General features: G+C 34.9%; 1 protein-coding gene and 1 pseudogene across 2 annotated transcripts; both read right to left on the minus strand.

Moving 5' to 3' along the window:
• Positions 1 to 12696: 12696 nt before the first annotated feature.
• Positions 12697 to 15409, minus strand: LOC137019969 (toll-like receptor 4). 2 transcript variants are annotated; one of them, XM_067385125.1, is made up of 3 exons: positions 15341 to 15409; positions 15005 to 15171; positions 12697 to 14920 (listed from the first exon to the last, which is right to left on the minus strand). In XM_067385125.1, exons 1-3 carry the CDS (start codon positions 15407 to 15409, stop codon positions 12697 to 12699), a joined length of 2460 nt encoding a protein of 819 aa, XP_067241226.1. The 2 variants fall into 2 exon arrangements, with proteins under 2 accessions (XP_067241226.1, XP_067241227.1); XM_067385126.1 differs by lacking the exon at positions 15341 to 15409 and having other exon boundaries at positions 15005 to 15174.
• A 3263-nt stretch (positions 15410 to 18672) lies between these two features.
• On the minus strand, positions 18673 to 21254 carry LOC137020386 (toll-like receptor 4; annotated as a pseudogene).
• Between the last annotated feature and the right edge of the window lie 421 nt (positions 21255 to 21675).

Consider the following 21675-nt stretch of genomic DNA (forward strand, 5'->3'; position numbering starts at 1 on the left):
TCCCCCTGTCTCACTACCCAACTAAGTTACAGTAGCTTTCATTTCAATATTAATAAATATTTCTTTAGCCTCACAATGATGTAGACTTAGTCATATCGGTCACTGTAATCCATTTTAAGATGTGGAAATGCAAGATAAAACAACACAAAACAAGAGTACAACACAATAGTTGCTTAGCTCTGTATTACTGTTAAAATGAATGTAACAAATTATAACTTTCAACAAGTTTGGAATGGCTCCATCTAGTGGAGAGATATACCATATGTTTCCATGGACTAAAACAGAAGGCCAATGCAAACAGTAAAAGCATTTTTATTTGATTAAAATTCTTTCAGATATGTCATTTTTTTTTAAATGCCCTATGTTAAAACTGCAGACTGTAACTTTTTTTGTGTTCAAAATTTATAAAATGTACACTACCGCTCTAAAGTTTGGGATCGATAAGATTTTTAATGTTTTTAAAAGAAGTTTCTTCTTCTCACCAAGGGTGCATTTACTTAATTAAAAATACAGTAAAAACAGTAATATTGTGAAATATTATTACAATTTAAAATAACTGTTTTCTATTTGAAAATATTTTAAAATGTAATTTATTCTTGTGTTGGCAAAGCTGAATTTTCAGCATCGTTAATCCAGTCTTCAGTGTCACACGATCCTTCAGAAATCATTCTAATATGTCAATTTGCTGCTTAAGAAACATTTATTGTTTACAATTGTACAAAATATTTGTGTACAATATTTTTTTTCAGGATTCTTTGATGAATAGAAAGTTCAAAAGAACAGTGTTTATCTGAAATCTAATCTTTTGTAACATTTTAAATGTCTTTACTTTACTGTCACTTTTGATTGATTTAATGCATCCTTGCTGAATAAAAGTATTAATTTCTTTAATTTCTTTTCAAAAAAATTAAAAATAAAAATTCTTACTGACCCCAAACTTTTGAACGGTAGTGTAAAATGTTACAAAAGCTTTGTATTTCAGATAAATGCTGTTCTTTTGAACTTTCTATTCATCAAGGAATCCTGAAAAAAAAGTACACAACTGTTTTGATAATTGATAATAATAACAAATATTTCTTGAGTAACTAATCATCATATTAGAATGATTTCTGAAGGATCATGTGACACTGAAGACTGGAATAATGATGCTGAAAATTCAGCTTTGCCAACATGAGAATAAATTATTTTGTAAAATATATTCAAATAGAAAACAGTTATTTTAAATTGTAATAATTTTTCACAATATTACTCTTTTTATTGTATTTTTAATTAAATAAATTAAGCCTCGGTGAGCAGACAAAACTTTTAAAAACATTAAAAATCTTACCGATCCCAAACTTTTGAGCGGTAGTGTATATAATGAGCGAGTACATTATGAATCCATTTTCCAAATCGTGTTTTTGTCTTATCCTGAATAACTACAGAACTAGTTAACTACAGTTAATAACTTCCACTGCGTTCGTTCTGTAATTTGAATAGGGAAGGCGTAGGACATACAGCATAAGCTTTTTGAAGAATACGAAAGTGCGGTTTTGGCGGAATCACTTGGAAGGTGATCATTTGTTTATATAAAGCATATACATTTTTTTAAAAATGACCAATCATTTCACTAGATAAGACCCTTATTTCTCGTCTGGTATCGTTTAAAGCTGCACTGAAACTGTAATTTTGACCTTCAACCGTTTGGAGGCCATTGAAGTCCATTATAAGGAGAATAATCTGAATGTTTTCATCAAAAACCTTATTAATTTCTTTTCGACTGAATAAAGAAGGACGTGGACATCTTGGATGAAATGGGAGTGAGTAAATTATTAGTGAAGTTCATAACGTAATTTCGGGAGGAGTGAATCCATCTAATCTTTCAATTAGTGAAATTCAAACATAATCTCAAGAGGAGGGAACCCTAATGTTTCAATTACATCCAGAGCATATAAGCAGCTACTCACCCTGCTCTGGCATCAGTTGTTTCGATATCCCTCCACCTCCCCAACTCTACCACATAATCTAGGCATTTCATCTATCGTACTCCTCTTCCAGGCACTAGTAGTCCCTGGGGGGTTTATCCAAGCTCGAGTTGAAGCTGCTTCCTCGAGCCCCTTCACAGCGGACAGCAAGCCAAATACGCTTAACCTTATTAGCTTAAAGATTTTATGAGGAAACGAACTTGTGAATCAGGAAAATTTTATTTGAAAGTGAACTAATCCTTTAAGTGTTTTGCTATTTTCTAAGTTGGCCCACTGCTGATAGTGATAAATGATGCTTTATATAGCCACTGATACATGTCAGAATGAGTGTCAGTGATTCATATTTTATTATGATGCGGATGCCCAAAGAGGGAAGCAAAGTGGCTCACTTCCATGTTCTCACTGAACTGACTTAAATGATAAATAAGATAAGATAAATATGTGACAATCACGTTGTGATCAACATTCAGCAAACTAATTTATCTTACAGTCGCACTGTAGTTCCGTATCCCCAGACTCAAAGGCCTACTGATTGTGGTTGATTTTTGTAGATTAGCTTAAAGCTCCCACTAAGAAAAATAGTCCATTACAACAAGTTGAACATTGAAATAACATCACAATATTAACTTATAAAGGGATCAAAGGATTTAATGATAGCTGTCAGCTGTAATTAAGCTTTTACAAGATCTCTGAGGCCAACTTTACCATTGTGAGAAGCAAGATGGCGACATTTACCTATTCTAGTTGTGTTTGTAATATGAGAGAAAGTGAAAGGGACCAGGCAGTGATAGACCAGTAGCTCCTCACTGTAAAACACGAGATACAGGATCCAGATCCAGGGCGTGGAGACGGGTAGGTTTAGGCATATGTAAAGTGGGAGGAGTTAGATCCAGATCCAGGGCGTGGAGACGGGTAGGTTTAGGCATATGTAAAGTGGGAGGAGTTAGATCCAGATCCAGGGGGTGGAGATGGGTAAGTTTAAGAATATGTAAATTGGAAGGATCTGGATCCCACCTCGCCCCCTTAATATCATGTTCTGCAGTGAGGACCATCTCCGACAGACACTTGAAAGTAGCACCAGTAGGAGATCGATTTCTGTTTCACAAGCCTAAGGCATAGTCGAATATGCCTACTTAGTCTATAGTTGGTGAAAAACAGTATGTGAGCCAAGTAGTATGTCCAAATTCATACACTCTAAAAAATGCTGGGTTAAAAAAACCCAAGCTGGGTAAAATATGGACAAACCCAGCAGGTTGGGTTAAAGGCACCTATTATGCCCTCTTTCACAAGATGTAGTATAAGTCTCTGGTCTGGTCAAGTTTCAGCTTAAAATACCCCACAAATTTGCCCCTATTTGGGGTGAGTAAAAACATGCCTTTTACAATATTAATATATTGCTGGCTAAAAAAATAAATCCAAAATTGTTTGGAAAAAATGGCTGGGTGAAAACAACCCAATCCCTGGTTTTGTCCATATTTAACCCAGCAGTTTTTAGAGTGTAGTATTAATAAAACAATAGGGGAAAAGTCCCCAGATGACCTAATACTTCCTCTGAGATTCTGAATTGTGCATACACTGGACACTTTACTATCCAATGAGGCCACTGGAGAGGGTTTGTTAATGGCAGTGAAGTGATGCAACTGATGCTGTTGGTCACATAACAGTGACAACATGACTGATGTAGTACATCTGGATTGCACACTCGCAAAATTGCAGATCTCTTATCTGCATTATAAATTTAAAGTGCCTATAATATGGTAATTAAAAGGTTCCTAATTCTGTTTTGGATGTCTCCTACAACAGGTATGCATGCATCCAAGGTCAAAAACACTTTAATTTTCTCATAATATTCATTGCATATCTCCACATTGTTCAATGATTCTCAAAAAAACTGTATGGATGAATCAGCCTCTCTAAAGGCAGAAACACACCAAGCCGACGCCGACAAACTAGTGGTGAAGAAAGCAGACTGTGGGGTTGGCTCACATCGGCAGAGTCTGGGTCCAAAGTTGCCCTGAAGCCTGGTTCACACTGTGCGATTTTGGCCAAGATTTGGTTATCTGAGACAATCTTGCAAATCCTAAAAGTTTCCAATAATCCTAGCCTAAAATCTGTAGTCTTTGAGCGCTAGTTTGACATGTTCACAGACAGCCGGTTAATGACCGTTGTGATCAAATTTTACCTCCAATGAAATTCTGGCAGTGTCAGAAGATTTGGCGCTCAATCCTCCAGTGTGACTTTTCCTACGACGAACGTCAAACTCTCTTCGTTTTTCAAAACAAGCCGTGATCAATATTAACGATAGAGATTTCTTTGTTAGCCACTATTTCAGATGGCCTGACGGACTGACAAGCTCCGAAGCCGATTCAACATGTTGAATCGACTGAAAAAAAGCAGACGAGGACCAACTTCAGCCGACGATGCGGAACACACTGAGGAAACTTAGTCAGACAAACAAAAACTGCCCGATGGCCGACTGTCAGCTTGGTGTATTCCTGCCTTAAATCCCTCCTTTCCGAGAGCCGGCTCTGCTCTGATTGGCCATATGGCCCAGTCTGTTGTGATTGGTCTACCGCTTATAGCACAAGTTGGAAACAACCATTACCATAACTGATTCAGCTCCGTATGCTTCGTAAAGCTCAGTGATTGTACAGACTGTAAAGACAGTAACGGTGGCGTCGATTTTACCATATCAATCTGAGTGCGAGTCCAATGATGAAAAATTGGAAGAAATAGTTATTCAACCCGAGCCTCCATCGCAAGAATGGCCTAAGCATGAGTTTCTCAGTGTTACACTACTCAGTTTGAGGTACATATGAGATGTAGCTAATTCCTCACCATCAGTAGCCTATTAACAAGTGTACATCAACAAACCGACGTGTATATTTCTAATGTATTGCTGTGCACATGTGGTAACTTGATCATTAACTCTATCAATAATAGAGTTAACTTTAGCCAAGCACCAACATGAATGACTGATTCAACATTAAAGTTTGTAAAACAATTCGGTAACACTTTACAATAACAGTACATGAATAACCATGAACTAATACCTGAGTTAATAGTTACTTCAACATGAACTCATGATTAGTTGAGATATGAACTAATGAAGAGTGATCCTTAACTACGACAGGAGTCATAGGGATTCATGCATGAAAACAGAAGCCTTAACTATGCGTTAATACATGTTTGATAATTAATGCATTAATTAACATTTAGGGTAAACTAAATCAAACAGTCTCTATAAGAAGGAATAATACATATTTGGACTTTGAAATAAATTTAAACAATTTATTCTTGTCAGAATTTAAACTACTGACATCAGCAGCTTCATTATAAACATTACTGAAAGGCACAGGATTAGTTTGTAATTATTTTCACTGACCCTCCCTATCATACTAAATACACTATTTATCTTAAAAGGTCTTAATCTGTTTTGTGATATTCTTTCCTATCAAACTAAACTACTGTGACTTACATCAGTTCCTGAGGAATCGGTTCCCAAAAAAATAACCAAACAGGAAACATGAACTAAGGTCAGGGAGCGTTTGCTGGGATCAGATTCAGAAGTTCACTCTCCATCCAGACGCAGGCCGTGATCATATACTGTACCTCCATTCTCTGACTTTTTGAAAAGTCACACAGCATCACTTAACTGGGCTGAATACTTATATAGTTGTGTTAGTACAAGTGTATTTGATAGTAAGTTAATGATAATCATGAGCTGAATTTGGTAAGTAGTTAACAGTGAATTAATTATGATTGTGCCCCCTCAAGTAAAGTCATGACATAAGTATACATTAACAAACCATTAGTTGATGTTAGTATATGCTTAGCTAATAATGAGTTAATTATGATTGTGCCCCCTCAAGTAAAGTAATACTAATATATGAATAAACACTATAGAGTGCCATCCTTATTCCTTTACACCCCGGTACAAAAAAAAAAACTAAAATAAAAAGTATTTGTATTTTATTTTTATTTATATAATTAAACATATATGGACTTGAAAGCAAGCCATAAACATACCTGTAAAGACACACATAAGGCACATTTACATCTAAAATAAACGTGAGGGGTCTAAAAGATTTAGTCAAAAGAAAAGCATTATTTTTATTTTGTAAAGGGCGAAAATCACAATGTCTGTTATTACAAGAAACTCATTCTTCCGAAGTGGATGTTAAGTTTTGGTCTAACCAATGGGGTGATCGAATACTGTTTAGTCATGGGACCAATAAGTCTGCTGGTGTTGCAGTTTGTTTTAATAGGTTTCCAGGTGATATAGTCACATACAGGACAGATAACCAAGGTCATTGGCTGATGGTGGTTCTAAAAATTGATGGTTGTTTTTTCATACTAATTAATGTGTATGGTCATAGAACTGTTGCCCAAAATAAACAAATGCTTGAAGAAATTACAAATACTTTATCAGAACTCAAAATAGTTTATCCTACAGACTTTATTTTAATGGGAGGTGACTGGAATATGACACCTGACGAATGGGAAGATAGATGGCCCACTAAATTTGACACCTACCACTTAAACCATACAATAGAGGAATTTATGAATAAAAATCACCTGATAGATATTTGGAGAAGCATAAATCCAGGTGTAAAACAATATTCCTGGTTTAAACCAAATAATACCTGTAAATCTAGGATTGACTACTGGCTGGTGGATTACTCGCTTGGAGAACTTGCCTCAGATATCTCGATTTCTAAAGCCCCATTAACAGATCATTGTATTGTAGAAATGAAGTTAAATCCAGTTGATAGAATAAGGAAAAATAAAGGCTACTGGAAATTTAATGCTAGTCTGTTAAAAAATGAAGAATATTGTACAAAGATAAAAGAAATAATAACTGAAATTGAAAATAATGAGACTATAAATGTTTTTTGCTGTAAATGGGAATTTGTGAAATATAGAATTAGAGAAAGTTCCATAAAATTTAGTAAGGAGATTGCCTTGAAAAAAAGAAGAGAAGAATGTAACTTGTTCCAAGAAATTAGTAAATACTGTGATAAGGCAGAATTAAACAATGAAGATAAAGACAAATTATTAATACTGCAGTCCAAATTAGATGATATGTATTGCAAAAGAGCTCAAAGTGCGTTTGTGAGATCGCGAGCGAAGTGGATAGAGCAAGGAGAAAAGAACACCTCGTACTTCAGCAATTTAGAGAAGAGAAGACAGGAAAATAAGGCAATATCAAGCCTATTGATAAATGGATCAGAGTGTAAGGATAATAAAACCATTGAGAAGACGGTCTTTGCATTTTATAATAATCTCTACACTTCTGCATATTCCCAACAACATTCTTCAAATTTTCTAAATAAAATTAAAGACTTCATACCCAAGATTGATGATTCATTTAAAGAACTTTGTGAGTCAGAATTAAAAATTGAAGAACTGGATGATGTGAGTTTAAGATTATCATTGAATAAATCCCCAGGTACGGATGGGCTCACAGCCGAATTTTATAGATTCTTTTGGAAAGATATTAGACAAATGTTATTTAAGGCAATTCAAGAATGCATAGCTAAGAACGAATTAATGACAACCATGAAGCAAGGCTTAATAATACTTATTCCCAAACATGGCAAAGACAAAAGATTACTAGATAATTTAAGACCCATTACGCTTTTGAATACTGATTACAAATTATTATCGGGAATTATTGCAGCTAGAATGAAAAAAGGCTTGCCCCAGATAATAAATGAAACACAATCTGGCTTCCTTGCTGGAAGATCTATCCATAATAACATACGATTGGTATTAGATTTAATCGATTACAGTCAAATGTTTGCAGATCAGGGTTTCATTGTTTTTTTAGATTTCTACAAAGCTTTCGATTCGGTAGAACATCCCTTTATTTTAGAAACTTTAAATCTTTTTGGTTTTGGACGGAAATTTACAAATTTAATTAGTCTGCTTTACAATGATATAAACAGTTGTGTATCTCTGGAACATGGCACATGTTCACGGTTCAGAGTTAAGAGGGGCATTAGACAGGGCTGCAACAGCTCGCCTTTATTATTTATATTGGTTGCTGAACTACTGTCTATCATGATTAAAATGAATAAATCTGATGGCTTAAACATCATGGGAAAACACATTATCATAAGTCAGTTTGCAGACGATACGACTCTATTTCTAAAAGATGAAAGGCAGATCTCCACAGCGTTGGATTCAATCAGTCAGTTCTCAAAAGCATCAGGTGTTACATTGAACATTAAAAAATGTGAAATTCTTGCTTTACACAATCATCCAGCTCGTGTAATTGAGAATATACAGGTTAAAACAGAAGTCAGATATTTGGGCATCACGGTCACCAGACATAATGAAATAAGGGAAAAAGAAAACATTCTTAGAAATATTGATAAATGTAAAGCGATATTGAATTCCTGGCTACAAAGGGATATAACAATTTTCGGTAGGGTTTTATTATCCAAGATGGAGAGTATATCCAGAGCTATTTACCCTGCCTTCTCTTTAGAAATATCAGATAATATGATCAATTTATTAAACAAGATAAATTTCCAATTTATTTGGAAGGATAAATGCCATTACATTAGAAAAGCTGACATGATTAAGAGTATTGAAGAGGGTGGCATGAATGTCATAGATTTTTCTGTGATGAATGGTGTACTAAAATTGAAATGGTTGAAGTCCTTTGTTTGTCACAAAGATGCTTTTTGGTTTACTATCCCAAATGCTATTTTTCAAAAGATGGGTGGAATTGATTTACTTTTGCGTTGTGACTATGATGTATACAAATTACCAGTAAAATTATCTGAATTCCACCAACAAGTTCTTCTGTACTGGAAACTAATGTTTAAACACAACTTTACACCACACAATACACCTTTGTGGAACAACATATATAGTCTGAGTAATAGGAAATCATTGTTTTTCGGTACTTGGATGGAAAAAGGTATATGGGCAGTAAGTCATTTGATGGATAATTTTGGTAATTTGCTATATTACAGTGACTTTTGTGTTAAATTTAATTTCAAGTGCACAATTAGAGAATACAATAGAGCGATAAAGGCCATCCCAGCACCCCTGAAAACAATGATTCAGCAGTTTGTAATATATTCTAACTCTAAATCAGAAATGAGATCACTTTGCATTGAAGGTATTAATTTAAATAGCAAACAGTTTACAAATAAGTTTATTAGAAATATCTTATCTAAACAGTATTATCCTAATCAACTGAAAAGAAAATATGTTCTGCAAGACTTTAGTGTGGAAAAAGCGAAAAAAAATAAGGAAACGATATTTATACCCAATTCTTCCCAAGGCTAAAGAAGTAACATTCAAAATCTTAAATGACATCTATCCATCCAACTCCTTTTTACATGAGAGATTTAATTGGGAAAACAATTCATGTGGATTTTGTGAGAAAGACATTGAAACGGTAGAGCATATTTTCTTTCAGTGTGAATTGGTAAATGAATTTTGGCTTTCATTTCAAAATTGGATACAATCTAAAGATATATTGTTACATCCTTTGCATATGACATCGATTAAAGCTGGAGTGTTTATAAATGATAAAAATATAGAATTTTTGATAAATAACCTGATTGTGTTAGGAAAACACTTTATCCACAGATGCAAGTATTTAAAGGTTAAACCCCATTTCACGGGATGGAAAAATTATTTGAAGTTATTTGCAAAATCCCTTCAATGGATGATGGACAGAAATGCCCTGAAACTTCTTTCGGCTTTGGACTCGTATATGTTATTAGATTAAGACCCCCCTTTTTCCTTTTTTTTTTTTTTTTCTTCTCTGTTTGTTCTGTTTCTCTTTAAATGCTGTATCAACACGAAACACTGATTTATGATTGTTAAATATGCCTTAAATGTTTGTATTTGAATAAAGTCTATATTAAAAAAAAAATAATAAAAAAAAAAATTTACATCTAAAATAGCGCGCATCCACAAGCTAATGTTAATCAAAGCATATACATTTAAACGACAAAAATACAAATACAGTTAATAACTGCACATAACCTCCTGAAAACCCCAATAAAACATACATGTAAATATGTCTTTAATTATTAATTCGGCTTACCAAAGCTGTCAACATTTATTAGTTTAAAATGCCAGCAACACAACAAACGCGCCAAGAGAACACCTAGCGTGCGCCACTAATGAGTGTCCCGCCAGAAACAAACCTTACATACTTTAGTTCCGGGAATAAACTATGACTATTTAGCTATATGACTAAATATAAATGAACTGTAAAAATCAGAAAACAGTTTAGATCAAATTAAATTTATTAGTGGTAGTTAGTCTATTTTCCACATTTGATTAGACAGATCTATGTAATTAATGGCTAAATAATCATGTGCCATTGCAATTATTTGTCACAAAGCTGCAGATGGCAGATTATGATATTACAGTGTAAATTATGACAGTATTAAATCGCGTTTAATTCAAATTCAGAGTACTTCTTGTTTACTCTTATGGAAGCTGATTTATTTAGTTTACCCCTAAATGTTAATTAATGCATTAATTATCAAACATGTTTTAACGCATAGTTAAGGCTGCTGTTTTCATGCATGAATCCCTATGACTCCTGTCGTAGTTAAGGATCACTCTTCATTAGTTCATATCTTAAAGGTACAATTTGTGATATTTTTTTCCGCTAGAGGTCGCTAGAAGCCTATTCAAAACAAAGGCGTAGTTTGATGACGCCAAGTTTTAGAGCGGAAACTTGGGACATGTGGTCTCCATCTCAACGGACAGTGCAAAAGAATAGGGATTGGAGTCTGGAAGAACTCATGTTCGTGGATGCAATTATTAAATTTACTGTAGTATGAAGCAGAGCAGGACCGAGTGTTGCGGGAGCTGAACGAGGAGCTGGAGCGATTGATCAACACACGCCTCACGAGCAGCGGGACTTTTATTATGACACAGCCGCCGGCGCCGCTTCCGCTTTTCCGGTCATGAGTTTACGGGAGCTGTCCTTTTCGACAGAACCAGCGGCAGATGGTAAACAGTAATTATTATGTTCCATAAATAAGTAACACAATCCACCATAAAACGTGCAAGAATAAGGAACTGCTTGAAGCAAGCTAGTGGTTTGCTGGACGCTAGACACTACTTCCGCATTTGTCCATGGCACTGTTGTCATGTTGTTTCTACGTCAGTAAAGGCGGTAACAAAGGTAACTGACGACATTGACAGGCGACTGCACTGCCCCGTGTCACTGTTTAGAATGGGAATTTCCTCATGATTTACAAGTAGTTGAAAACATTAGAGATATTGTTAGTAATCAGCTGGACAAAATATATAACACTAGCCTAGTGGTTTTTGGATATTTTACTGCAAAAATTTTACATATTGTACCTTTAACTAATCATGAGTTAATGTTGAAGTAACTATTAATTTAGGTATTAGTTCATGGTTATTCATGTACTGTTATTGTAAAGTGTTACCAACAATTCTTGCTCCATCCTTTATCATTACTCAAAGCAGTAAAAACGACAGACATTCTGCATTAATGCATACAGTTTTAGGTAATAGTGAGCCACAGCAGATTAGCATAAGTATTTCACTAAGAGAGTTAGCCAGATATATACACAATATAGCTAAAACACAAAACTATGTATTTTAAACATTCTGTATAAAATACATCAATAATTAATCACACTTACAGTTTGTGATTCTGAGGAGCAAGTTGGTCCAAATAAAGCAGGTACTGTCCCACAGATTTTTCATAGCCTCACAATTTGGAAGTGAAAATAAACTGAATTTCCTTTCACAGCGCAGAGCATAGCGTCTTGTCGACATGTTATCCACACGAACGAGCTACAGTGTTTGGGGGTTCAAGTTTTCGCAGCATGTCAGACCAGAAAGTAGGCGGCCATTATGCAAATGTGTTAACTTGTGACGTGTGAACTTCGCGAAATGGGATACGAACTAAAACGACTCTTTCTTTTGAGAGACAATAACTTTATTTATGATGCACTTTCAGCTTTATAACTTTGCAGTCTGTTAACATTCACATACAACTACATTACACACTACGTGAAAGGTAATTTTCAAAAATCCATAATAGGGACAGTTTAAAAACTCAATGCAGGACTGTGTCGGACATTTAGCTCCTGGTTAAACTTCACATTGCTTGTGGTTATATGCATAGGTTTTTGCACAGAAACTGTTCCTGAGAGTGGCACAACATTTTAGTGCACTCGTGAAATAATTAAGATTTAGGGAGGAATTTTTCTTTGATGCAAAGATTGTGATAAAAGATCCTGCAAAATTCTTAACAAAGAAAAAAGTGAGAAAGAACGAACTACATTAGTCAGGATGGAGGAAATTCAGCACATCATCACAGTAAAATAGGAAACTTTCTGTAAACACATATCATGTGTGGAGCTTGAATCTGTTTTACTGTAAAGCACATAGCATTTGACATAAATATGTTAACACTCTATTGTTGTACTTTTTCATGTTTGTTCCAAAAGGGAAGTTATTCATTACTGAAACCCATTGTTTGCAGTATTTACAATGAATAATAACATCTTTGGCAAAAATTGTTGAGTACATCATAAAATGCTTCTTTATATGCATGGCTGAAAAATGAGGCACCAGTTTATTTAATAAAAATACACACAATGATTCAAAACTGTTACTAAAGCTGCTATAAAATTTATCATGAGTGGAAAGCTGACAAACTATCCGAAGAAGTACATAGGAATTGTCAATTTTCTAAACAATATTATTGCTTTGTGGCAATAATAGCTCTCCTGAGCCGTATCCAGAATCTCATGTTACTCAAAGGGTCCCTGCTCCACTTCAGGTATGTGTTCTTTTTCAGATGCTTATGAAGACCAAACACTTTCTTAGTCTTCCTCTCTTCCACATCTTCCAGTATGATGATGATGATGTTGGCATTGCGTTCCATCATAAACCGGGACTGAGCCAATTCAAACTCAAAGCGACACCAGGCGCTATCAATGAAGTGTTGAGACACAACCACAATGACTTTACGGCTGCCCATTATTCCTTCATCGATAATGTTGGAGGCGATGGACTTCCCTGCTTGAAAGTCCCGCATGTGAAGGCAAAGATGAATAGGTGGAACACCGTTCTCCAGATTCTCCATCAGTTCATTCATGACCCAGACTTCATCATAGCTGGAGAAAATCACAAATGCGTCATAGGAACATTCTTGTTGTGCAGGTGATCTGTAGCCTCTCAGTAGAATAAAGCAATACTGAATATAAAACTGGAACCTATAAGCCAAGACTGATAACACGACTACTAATATAACAAAACATACTGATAAAACAATTATGAGTCTTTTCTTGTGCACACAGCTGTCAATGTCAAAGTCCGCTGCTCTCAAATCTGAGCTTAGTGAAAAAGATTGACAAAAAATATTTTCTGCTTGCTTCAAAATGTTCTGATTTTGGATAATCCAGAAAATAAAATCTGTCTGGGAACAGGAGCAATCAATGGGGTTGAAGGACAAATCAAACTCTGAAAGGTTTGTTGGCAACTTTTGGAGAACATCAAGTGGGATGCTAGTAATGCTGTTTTTATCTACATAAAATGATGTTAATTCTTTCAGGTTTGAGTGGGTAAGAAAATCTATAGCCATCAAATTGTTTCCTCTGAGATTCAAAAGTCTAAGCCTTTGAAGATTTTTAAAAGAGCTCGAGTGGACCTCTACCATACGACAGTAAGACAAGTCAAGGTGCTCTAGAACTGTGAGATTATTAAATAAATATCTTACTACATCACCCTGAAAATTATTGCCAGCCATCTTGAGAACATTAAGACTGCTCAGTCCATAAAAGCAATATATGTTAGTGTAAGTGATACTTGAATAAGAAACATCCAGATACCTCAAATACTTTAAGTTAGACAAAACTGAAAGGTATCCCATATCTACAACCTTTGTATGGTGGAAATCTAGAATCTCAAGGGAATCAAGTCCATCAAATGCTCCTACATCTAGATCAATTTCTGCATTTAGACTTAAATTCAAATACCTAATTTGAGGGGTGCAAGATAAAAGTGTCGAGCAGCATCGTTTTAAAGTAATCCGGTTAGAGCTCAGATCCACATACTGAAGCTTAGGCATGTCTATGAAGGTTGCAGCACTAAAAAGTTCGCTGTTGTACTTAATTACTAGTTTTTCTAAAGTATGGAGATGTGACAGTTGTTTACCTGGCAAAATAGCTATGTGATTGGAAATCAAGTAAAGCTCCTTGAGTTCATGAAAAAATACATACTCCATATCACCAATTACACCATTCTTCACAACCACAATTGTAGCATTAATCATACAGGGAAAGATAGAAATTAGTTCATCAGGCCTATCACTAATATAATAATATACTTCCTGGAAAAAAATAGAGCAAAGGCCATCTAAAATATTAGCATCTGAGTATTCAAATTTGAAATCTCCCCTGAATTTTCCTAATAAATTTTTTTTTACATTAAGTCCATATAGAGCTTTTAGACCAACTTTCTGAGCAGCAAATGAAAGAAATGCAGATCGGATATCCAGCTGTCTGAGATGAACATCTTTGAAAGCTCCTGGTTCAATGTATAATAATGGATTCCTAGAAAGAATCAAAGTCATGTTTCTGCCAATCTTTCTCAACACAACAGTGTGATCAGTCTTGATGATGGATATATTATTGGCATGTAGATCAAGTAAACTGAAGTCTTTAAAGGTGCTCATGAATGGAGGGAGAGACACGGACTGGAGGTTATTTGTTCCAACTCTAAGTTCCTGTAGCTTGGTTAGGTTATTCATTTGAAGCGGTAAGGACACGACACCAACATCCACAAGAACTAGTCTCTGTAGATTATGTAAAGAATTCAAGCATCCAGGTCCAAAATATGTAACAGGGTTTCCAGTGAGAATCAAAGAAGTCAAATTCTTCACATTGTAGAAAGCATCATTTTCAATGTGCTTGATGTGGCATCTGAAAGTAAACACACACATTCAATATTATTTATAGAAAACATTATACAACAACTGAGTATTAGATAGTAATAACATTGCTCACCTTGACAGATCAAGAACTCTCAAAAAAGACAAAACTGGGAATACAGTCTTCTGTAAATGTTTTATAACATTAAAACTGAAATCCAGAGTTTGAACAGATGAAGGAATACTTTGTGGTATGGAGTTGAGGTTTCTTCCCATACACGAGTAATGCAGATTCTCTTTAATCTAAAGCAATATATATATATATATATATATATATATATATATATATATATATATATATATATATATATATATATATACATATATATATATATATATATATATTTGTCAACAGTAATAAAAACAGTAATGAAAAACTTTAGAATTTTAGATTTAGATCCAGAAAACTTACTTCAGCGCATGATTCTCCAGCAACTATGGAAAAACATATCATGAAAGCACTAATAGTGAAGAAAGTCATTTTGAGTGATCTTAACCGTCATAAAAATGTGAGTCAGCCTTAGTAGCGATCTTTGAATATGAGGAGCGAATGCCATGGTTTTCAACAATGAGGAACTATGGCTGAAAGGATGTCATATAGAAGTAGGCTTGGGCTTAATTTTGGTCAATCTTGAATGAAGAAGTACCTTTGTGAATATATGAATTGCAATATACTGAATAGGCTCTACAATCCATGTAAAATTAATAAGGATGACTTTATGTGTACATTTATTTGTATAGGCAACACTTTAAATCACTCTGGATCATCTGAACCTGAAAAGCCAGCAGGTAAAGCATTGCAGAAGAAAGGTTTTGAGATAAAAGGTGGCAGGACTAGAGCTGTGCAGCATAATCAGATAGGTAAGGTCTGGTTTTACTGATGTTATAGAGCATGAATTTAGTTGAAGTAGTTGTTGAATACAGAGTACTATTTTTATATTATATTTTATAAGTTAGGTATTCAGTTATTAGATATTTTCTTACAATCATTGCATCACAGGACAATTCCTTTGCTAAACCTTCATTATTTTGCAGGCTGGAAACACATTAAATTGAGACAGGTACACTAAACAGTTGCAGCACTTTCACGCAGTGTCTCTGTGCAAATACCTGCATCTTAACACAAGCAATTTAAAGATTAACAGCTGCTAAATGCGTTAAACAGTCCTGCATGGTGAGTTTTTTTATTTTTTTCTTTCCAAAGCCCAGCATATTTTTAAAATTGCTGCAGTAGGAGTGCCATGTACTTAATAATTCACAGTGGAGCAGGAACAGGACAACTAACCACCACAACAATGACTTTGTTTTAGCAAGAATATTGCTGGTCTCCGAGTATCCATGTCTGTACCAGATGAAATACCTGGACTACAACAATATCAATATAAAAAATAATGCTTGGAGCAACATTTCGTTCACTATTGGTCAACAAGGTAAGCAGCAGTCATAGCTAATGCCATCGCTAGTGGGGCCAAAGTTGGTGATGATTCTAGGGGCCCCCTTTGGGATGACCATGAAATTTCAACTGAGAAAGATCCATAAAAATGATTAAAAACTCTTGTGTTATACATGCCAGGCCACTAGTTGGCAATGTCACGTTGTAAAGAAACACTATATGCCTATAGACTGAACTTATACACATGTAATATGCAAATTTGAGTTTTGAATTTCTGTGGTATCATTATCAACCCGTTTTCAAAAACTTGCTTTTTCAGGCACCCTAAATTCCGTTGTCATGTAAATTAATGGCCAAAACACATAAAAAGTGTCAGGTAAATGGCCCCTAAGTTATATTTAGCAGTTTAAATGACAAAGAATAATAGTAAGATTCAAAACCAAGCAAAACAGAAATACAGTCGCAACCCACTCAGCATCGCAGGCTGGAACCAGAACTTCCCAGTTCATTCATTAGTCATTAGTTACAGCTTCTTGTTTTTAGTCATTTATTCATTAGTCATTAGTTCCAGGTGCTTGTGTTTAGAGTCTTGCCACTGCATTTAGACGTTTTTGACCAGCAGGTGTCCTCATCATCCTCACATTTATTATTACAATTTGATGACTGTTTTAAAACAACATCCTCCGTGAAAAATTACTTATATTCATAAATAAATACTATGAATTTTCACATGCAAAGACTTTCTGATTGGTTGGATCTGATACTGCAGCATGGTTACTATCCTTACCTGTATAACCATCACCTATTCCAACACTTGCTTAATGATAGAACAGTAGTTAAAGATTCATTACAAAATGACTAATGAATTTTCTTTAGGTCAGAGAAACAGATTACAATAATTTGAATGGAAAGTGACTGAGGAGCCTGACTTCCAATTTAAAGCATTTTACTGACAGAATTCTGCAAAAAAGAATTATGGGAAATTTGAAAAACACCTAACTTGCTCTGCATTGAAAAAGAGTGGTAAGATATAAGGTTGATAAACATTTAGTATCTACAACTGTTTTACAATAGAAATGCTAAACAACCGACAGTAATCGAGTAATACAAAATCATCTCATCTAATCAAACTAATGGTTTGTCACATTTTGCAAAAAATTGAGTTAATAGCAAAACACTATTTTTTGCCAAACAAATAGCACTGAGTTCATCATGAGCCAAAATTTCATAGAAATGAGTCATGTTTGTACTGCAAAAAATGTCAATAAATGACTTAAAGGGTAACTTTAACACTAGTAAAATGGGCTTTCGATAAAACTTGGCTGCCTATGCAGTAAAAATGTAAAACATATTTTGGAATCTGTGGTACCTGACTAGAGAAAACAGAAAAAAAGGATGTTGTTTTCACTTTTGACAAATATGAAGGAAAACTTCAACACCCATGCATGTTGCTGTCTAAGGCCACCCCCAGACCAGTCTATTATGAATATGCTTGACCAGAGTCAAACACCATCTTGCTGAAATCTTCTGAGGCCAATTTTATCACTGTGAGAAACAAGATGACACCAATTACCTACTGTTGTGACAAGAGAATGTGAAAGAAACTGAGCAGTGATATGAGACACTTGAAAGCAGCACCGGTATAGGACATTTAGGACAGCTTCCTGTTTGGTGAACTCTGACCTGCCAATTTATGTAGTGTGGAGACATTTGACCAGCTGAGGATGGAAATGTAAGATTGACCTCTGAATTCAAAGAACACACAAACTTGAAGCTGTGTAGTTTGCAGTTTTTCAAGCTCCGAAGTAATTTCAAAAGCTTGAAGAAAAGTATGACCATGGGTTTACTTGGATGAACAGCGATTATTCCGAAATATTTGACTGCTAATGACCAATCAGAATATGCAGGTTTTTGACCACCCCAATTAAACAAATGCAAACTACTGAAAATTTAGCAAAGGAATTTTCCTATGATGCAATTATTGTAAGATTCTAAGAAAAGATATCTATGGAAAACTCACAACAAAAAATAAAGTGACAAAGACCAAACTATATTCATTAATCAGGATGGAGGAAATTCAGCTATCATATATTTGAAAACTAGGTACTTTTCCGTTAATAAATTCACACATCACTGTGTGGAGCTTGAAACTGTTTTGCTGTAAAGCACATAGCGTTTGACAAATATGTTTACTCTCTGTTGTACTTTTTCATGTTGGTTTCAAAAGGGAAGTTATTCATTCCTGAAACCCATTGTTTGCAGTATTTGCAACTAACAATGGCATCTTTGCCAAAAATTGCTGAATACAACATAAAATGCAATAATTCTTATTTAAATGCATGGCTGAAAAATGAGGCACCAGTTTATTTAATCAAAATATATACAATGATTGAGTCAAAGCCGTTACTAATGCTGTTATAAAATGTATCATGACTGGCAAGCTGTATTGTCAAACTACCTGAGAGAAACAATCCATTTTCTAAATAATATCATTGCTTTGTGTCAATAATAGCTCTCCTGAGCCGTATCCAGAATCTCATGTTACTCAAAGGGTCCCTGCTCCACTTCAGGTATGTGCTCTTTTTCAGATGCTTATGAAGACCAAACACTTTCTTAGTCTTCCTCTCTTCCACATCTTCCAGTATGATGATGATGATGTTGGCATTGCGTTCCATCATAAACCGGGACTGAGCCAATTCAAACTCGCGACACCAGGCACTATCAATGAAGTGTTGAGACACAACCACAATGACTTTACGGCTGCCCATTATTCCTTCATCGATAATGTTGGAGGCGATGGACTTTCCTGCTTGAAAGTCCCGCATGTGAAGGTAAAGATGAATAGGTGGAACACCGTTCTCCAGATTCTCCATCAGTTCATTCATGACCCAGACTTCATCATAGCTGGAGAAAATCACAAATGCGTCATAGGAACATTCTTGTTGTGCAGGTGATCTGTAGCCTCTCAGTAGAATAAAGCAATACTGAAGATAAAACTGGAACCTATAAGCCAAGACTGATAACACGACTACTAATATAACAAAACATACTGATAAAACAATTATGAGTCTTTTCTTGTGCACACAGCTGTCAATGTCAAAGTCCGCTGCTCTCAAATCTGAGCTTAGTGAAAAAGATTGACAAAAAATATTTTCTGCTTGCTTCAAAATGTTCTGATTTTGGATAATCCAGAAAACAAAATCTGTCTGGGAACAGGAGCAGTCGATGGGGTTGAAGGACAAATCAAACTCTGAAAGGTTTGTTGGCAACTTTTGGAGAACATCAAGTGGGATGCTAGTAATGCTGTTTTTATCTACATAAAATGATGTTAATTGTCTCAGGTTTGAATGGGTAAGAAAATCTATAGCCATCAAATTGTTTCCTCTGAGATTCAAAAGTTTAAGCCTTTGAAGATTTGTAAAAGAGCTCGAGTGGACCTCTACCATACGACGGTAAGACAAGTCAAGGTGCTCTAGAACTGTGAGATTATTAAATAAATATCTTACTACATCACCCTGAAAATTATTGCCAGCCATCTTGAGAACATTAAGACTGCTCAGTCCATAAAAGCAATATATGTTAGTAAAGATGATACTTGAATAAGAAACATCCAGATACCTCAAATACTTTAAGTTAGACAAAACTGAAAGATATCCGATGCGTAAAATCTTAGTATGGTGGAAATCTAGAATCTCAAGGGAATCAAGTCCATCAAATGATACAACATCAAGATCAGTTTCTGCATTTAGACTTAAATTCAAATACCTGATCTGAGGGGTGCCAGATAAAAGTGTTGCACAGCATCGTTTTAATTTAATCTGGTTATAGCTCAAATCCATATATTTAAGCTTAGGCATGTCAATGAAAGCTTCATCACAAATTGGTCCATTGTTGTGTGTAATTATTAGTTTTTCTAAAGTATGGAGATGTGACAGTTGTTTACCTGGCAAAGAACCCAAGTGATTGGAAATCAAGTAAAGCTCCTTGAGTTCATGAAAAAGCACATGCTCCGTTTCATCAATTAGACCTCCCATTACTACCATCTTTGTGGCATTAATCATACAGCCAAAGCTGGAAATGAACTTAGTAGGACTTTCCATAATGTAATAATATACCTCCGTAAAATTAATGGAGCAAAAGCCATCTAAAAAGTCAGTGTCTGAGAACTGAAATCATCCCTGTACTTTCCAAACATCAGACTTTCGACATTAAGACCATATAGAGCTTTTAGACCAACTTTCTGAGCAGCAAATGAAAGAAATGCAGATCGGATATCCAGCTGTCTGAGATGAACATCTTTGAAAGCTCCTGGTTCAATGTATAATAATGGATTCCTAGAAAGAATTAAAGTCATGTTTCTGCCAATCTTTTGCAACACAACAGTGTGATCAGTCTTGATGATGGATATATTATTGGCATGTAGATCAAGTAAACTCAAGTCTTTAAAGGTGCTCATGAATGGAGGGAGAGACACGGACTGGAGGTTATTTGTTCCAACTCTAAGTTCCTGTAGCTTGGTTAGGTTATTCATTTGAAGCGGTAAGGACACGAGACCAACATCCACAAGATCTAGTCTCTGTAGATTATGTAAAGAATTCAAGCATCCAGGTCCAAAATATGTAAGAGGGTTTCCAGTGAGAATCAAAGAAGTCAAATTCTTCACATTGTATTAAGTATCATTTTCAATGTGCTTGATGTGACATCTGAAAGTAAAATGCACACGTTCAATATTATTTATAGAACACATTATACAACAACTGAGTATTAAATATAATAACATTGCTCACCTTGACAGATCAAGAACTCGCAGAAAAGACCAAATTGGGAATGTGCTCTTCTGTAAGTGTTTTATAACATTAAAACTGAAATCCAGAGTTTGAACAGATGAAGGAATACTGGGTGGTATGGAGCTGAGGTTTCTTCCCATGCATGACTAGTGCAGATTGTCTTTAATCTAAGGTTACAAAAATTAACAATAAAAACAGTAATGAAAAACAGATTTACATTTAGAAAACTTACTTTAGTGCATGATTCTCCAGCACCTATGGAAAAACATATCATGAAAGAACTTATAGTGAAGAAAATCATCTTGTGTGATAGAGATTTTCTGTCATATATATATATATATATTATATATATAAAAAAATCTGAGCAGTCTTGTTTGAGTTCATCTCATATGACAAACAAATGCAATGGGTTTTACATTGTATTTTTGACCAAAATTCCCCAATGTCAAGAGAAATAGGCCTGAGGTTATTATGGTAAATCTCGAACTACGGAGTCATTTTTGGAATATCCCAAATGAATTAACAAAAAGAAACTATATTTTTTAAAAGAACTGAAACTAATTGAAA

This window comes from Chanodichthys erythropterus, chromosome 5, assembly GCF_024489055.1.
Source record: "Chanodichthys erythropterus isolate Z2021 chromosome 5, ASM2448905v1, whole genome shotgun sequence".
Lineage (NCBI taxonomy): Eukaryota > Metazoa > Chordata > Actinopteri > Cypriniformes > Xenocyprididae > Chanodichthys > Chanodichthys erythropterus.

What these genes read in the sequence shown, in the direction of transcription:
- LOC137019969 (XM_067385125.1), bottom strand. Translation starts at nt 15,409, where the DNA reads ATGACTTTCTTCACTATTAGTGCTTTCATGATATGTTTTTCCATAGTT. An exon ending in CTGGAGAATCATGCGCTGAA is followed by an intron (nt 15,172 to 15,340) that starts GTAAGTTTTCTG and finishes ATATTGCTTTAG; the next exon opens with ATTAAAGAGAATCTGCATTA. An exon ending in AGAGTTCTTGATCTGTCAAG is followed by an intron (nt 14,921 to 15,004) that starts GTGAGCAATGTT and finishes GTTTACTTTCAG; the next exon opens with ATGCCACATCAAGCACATTG.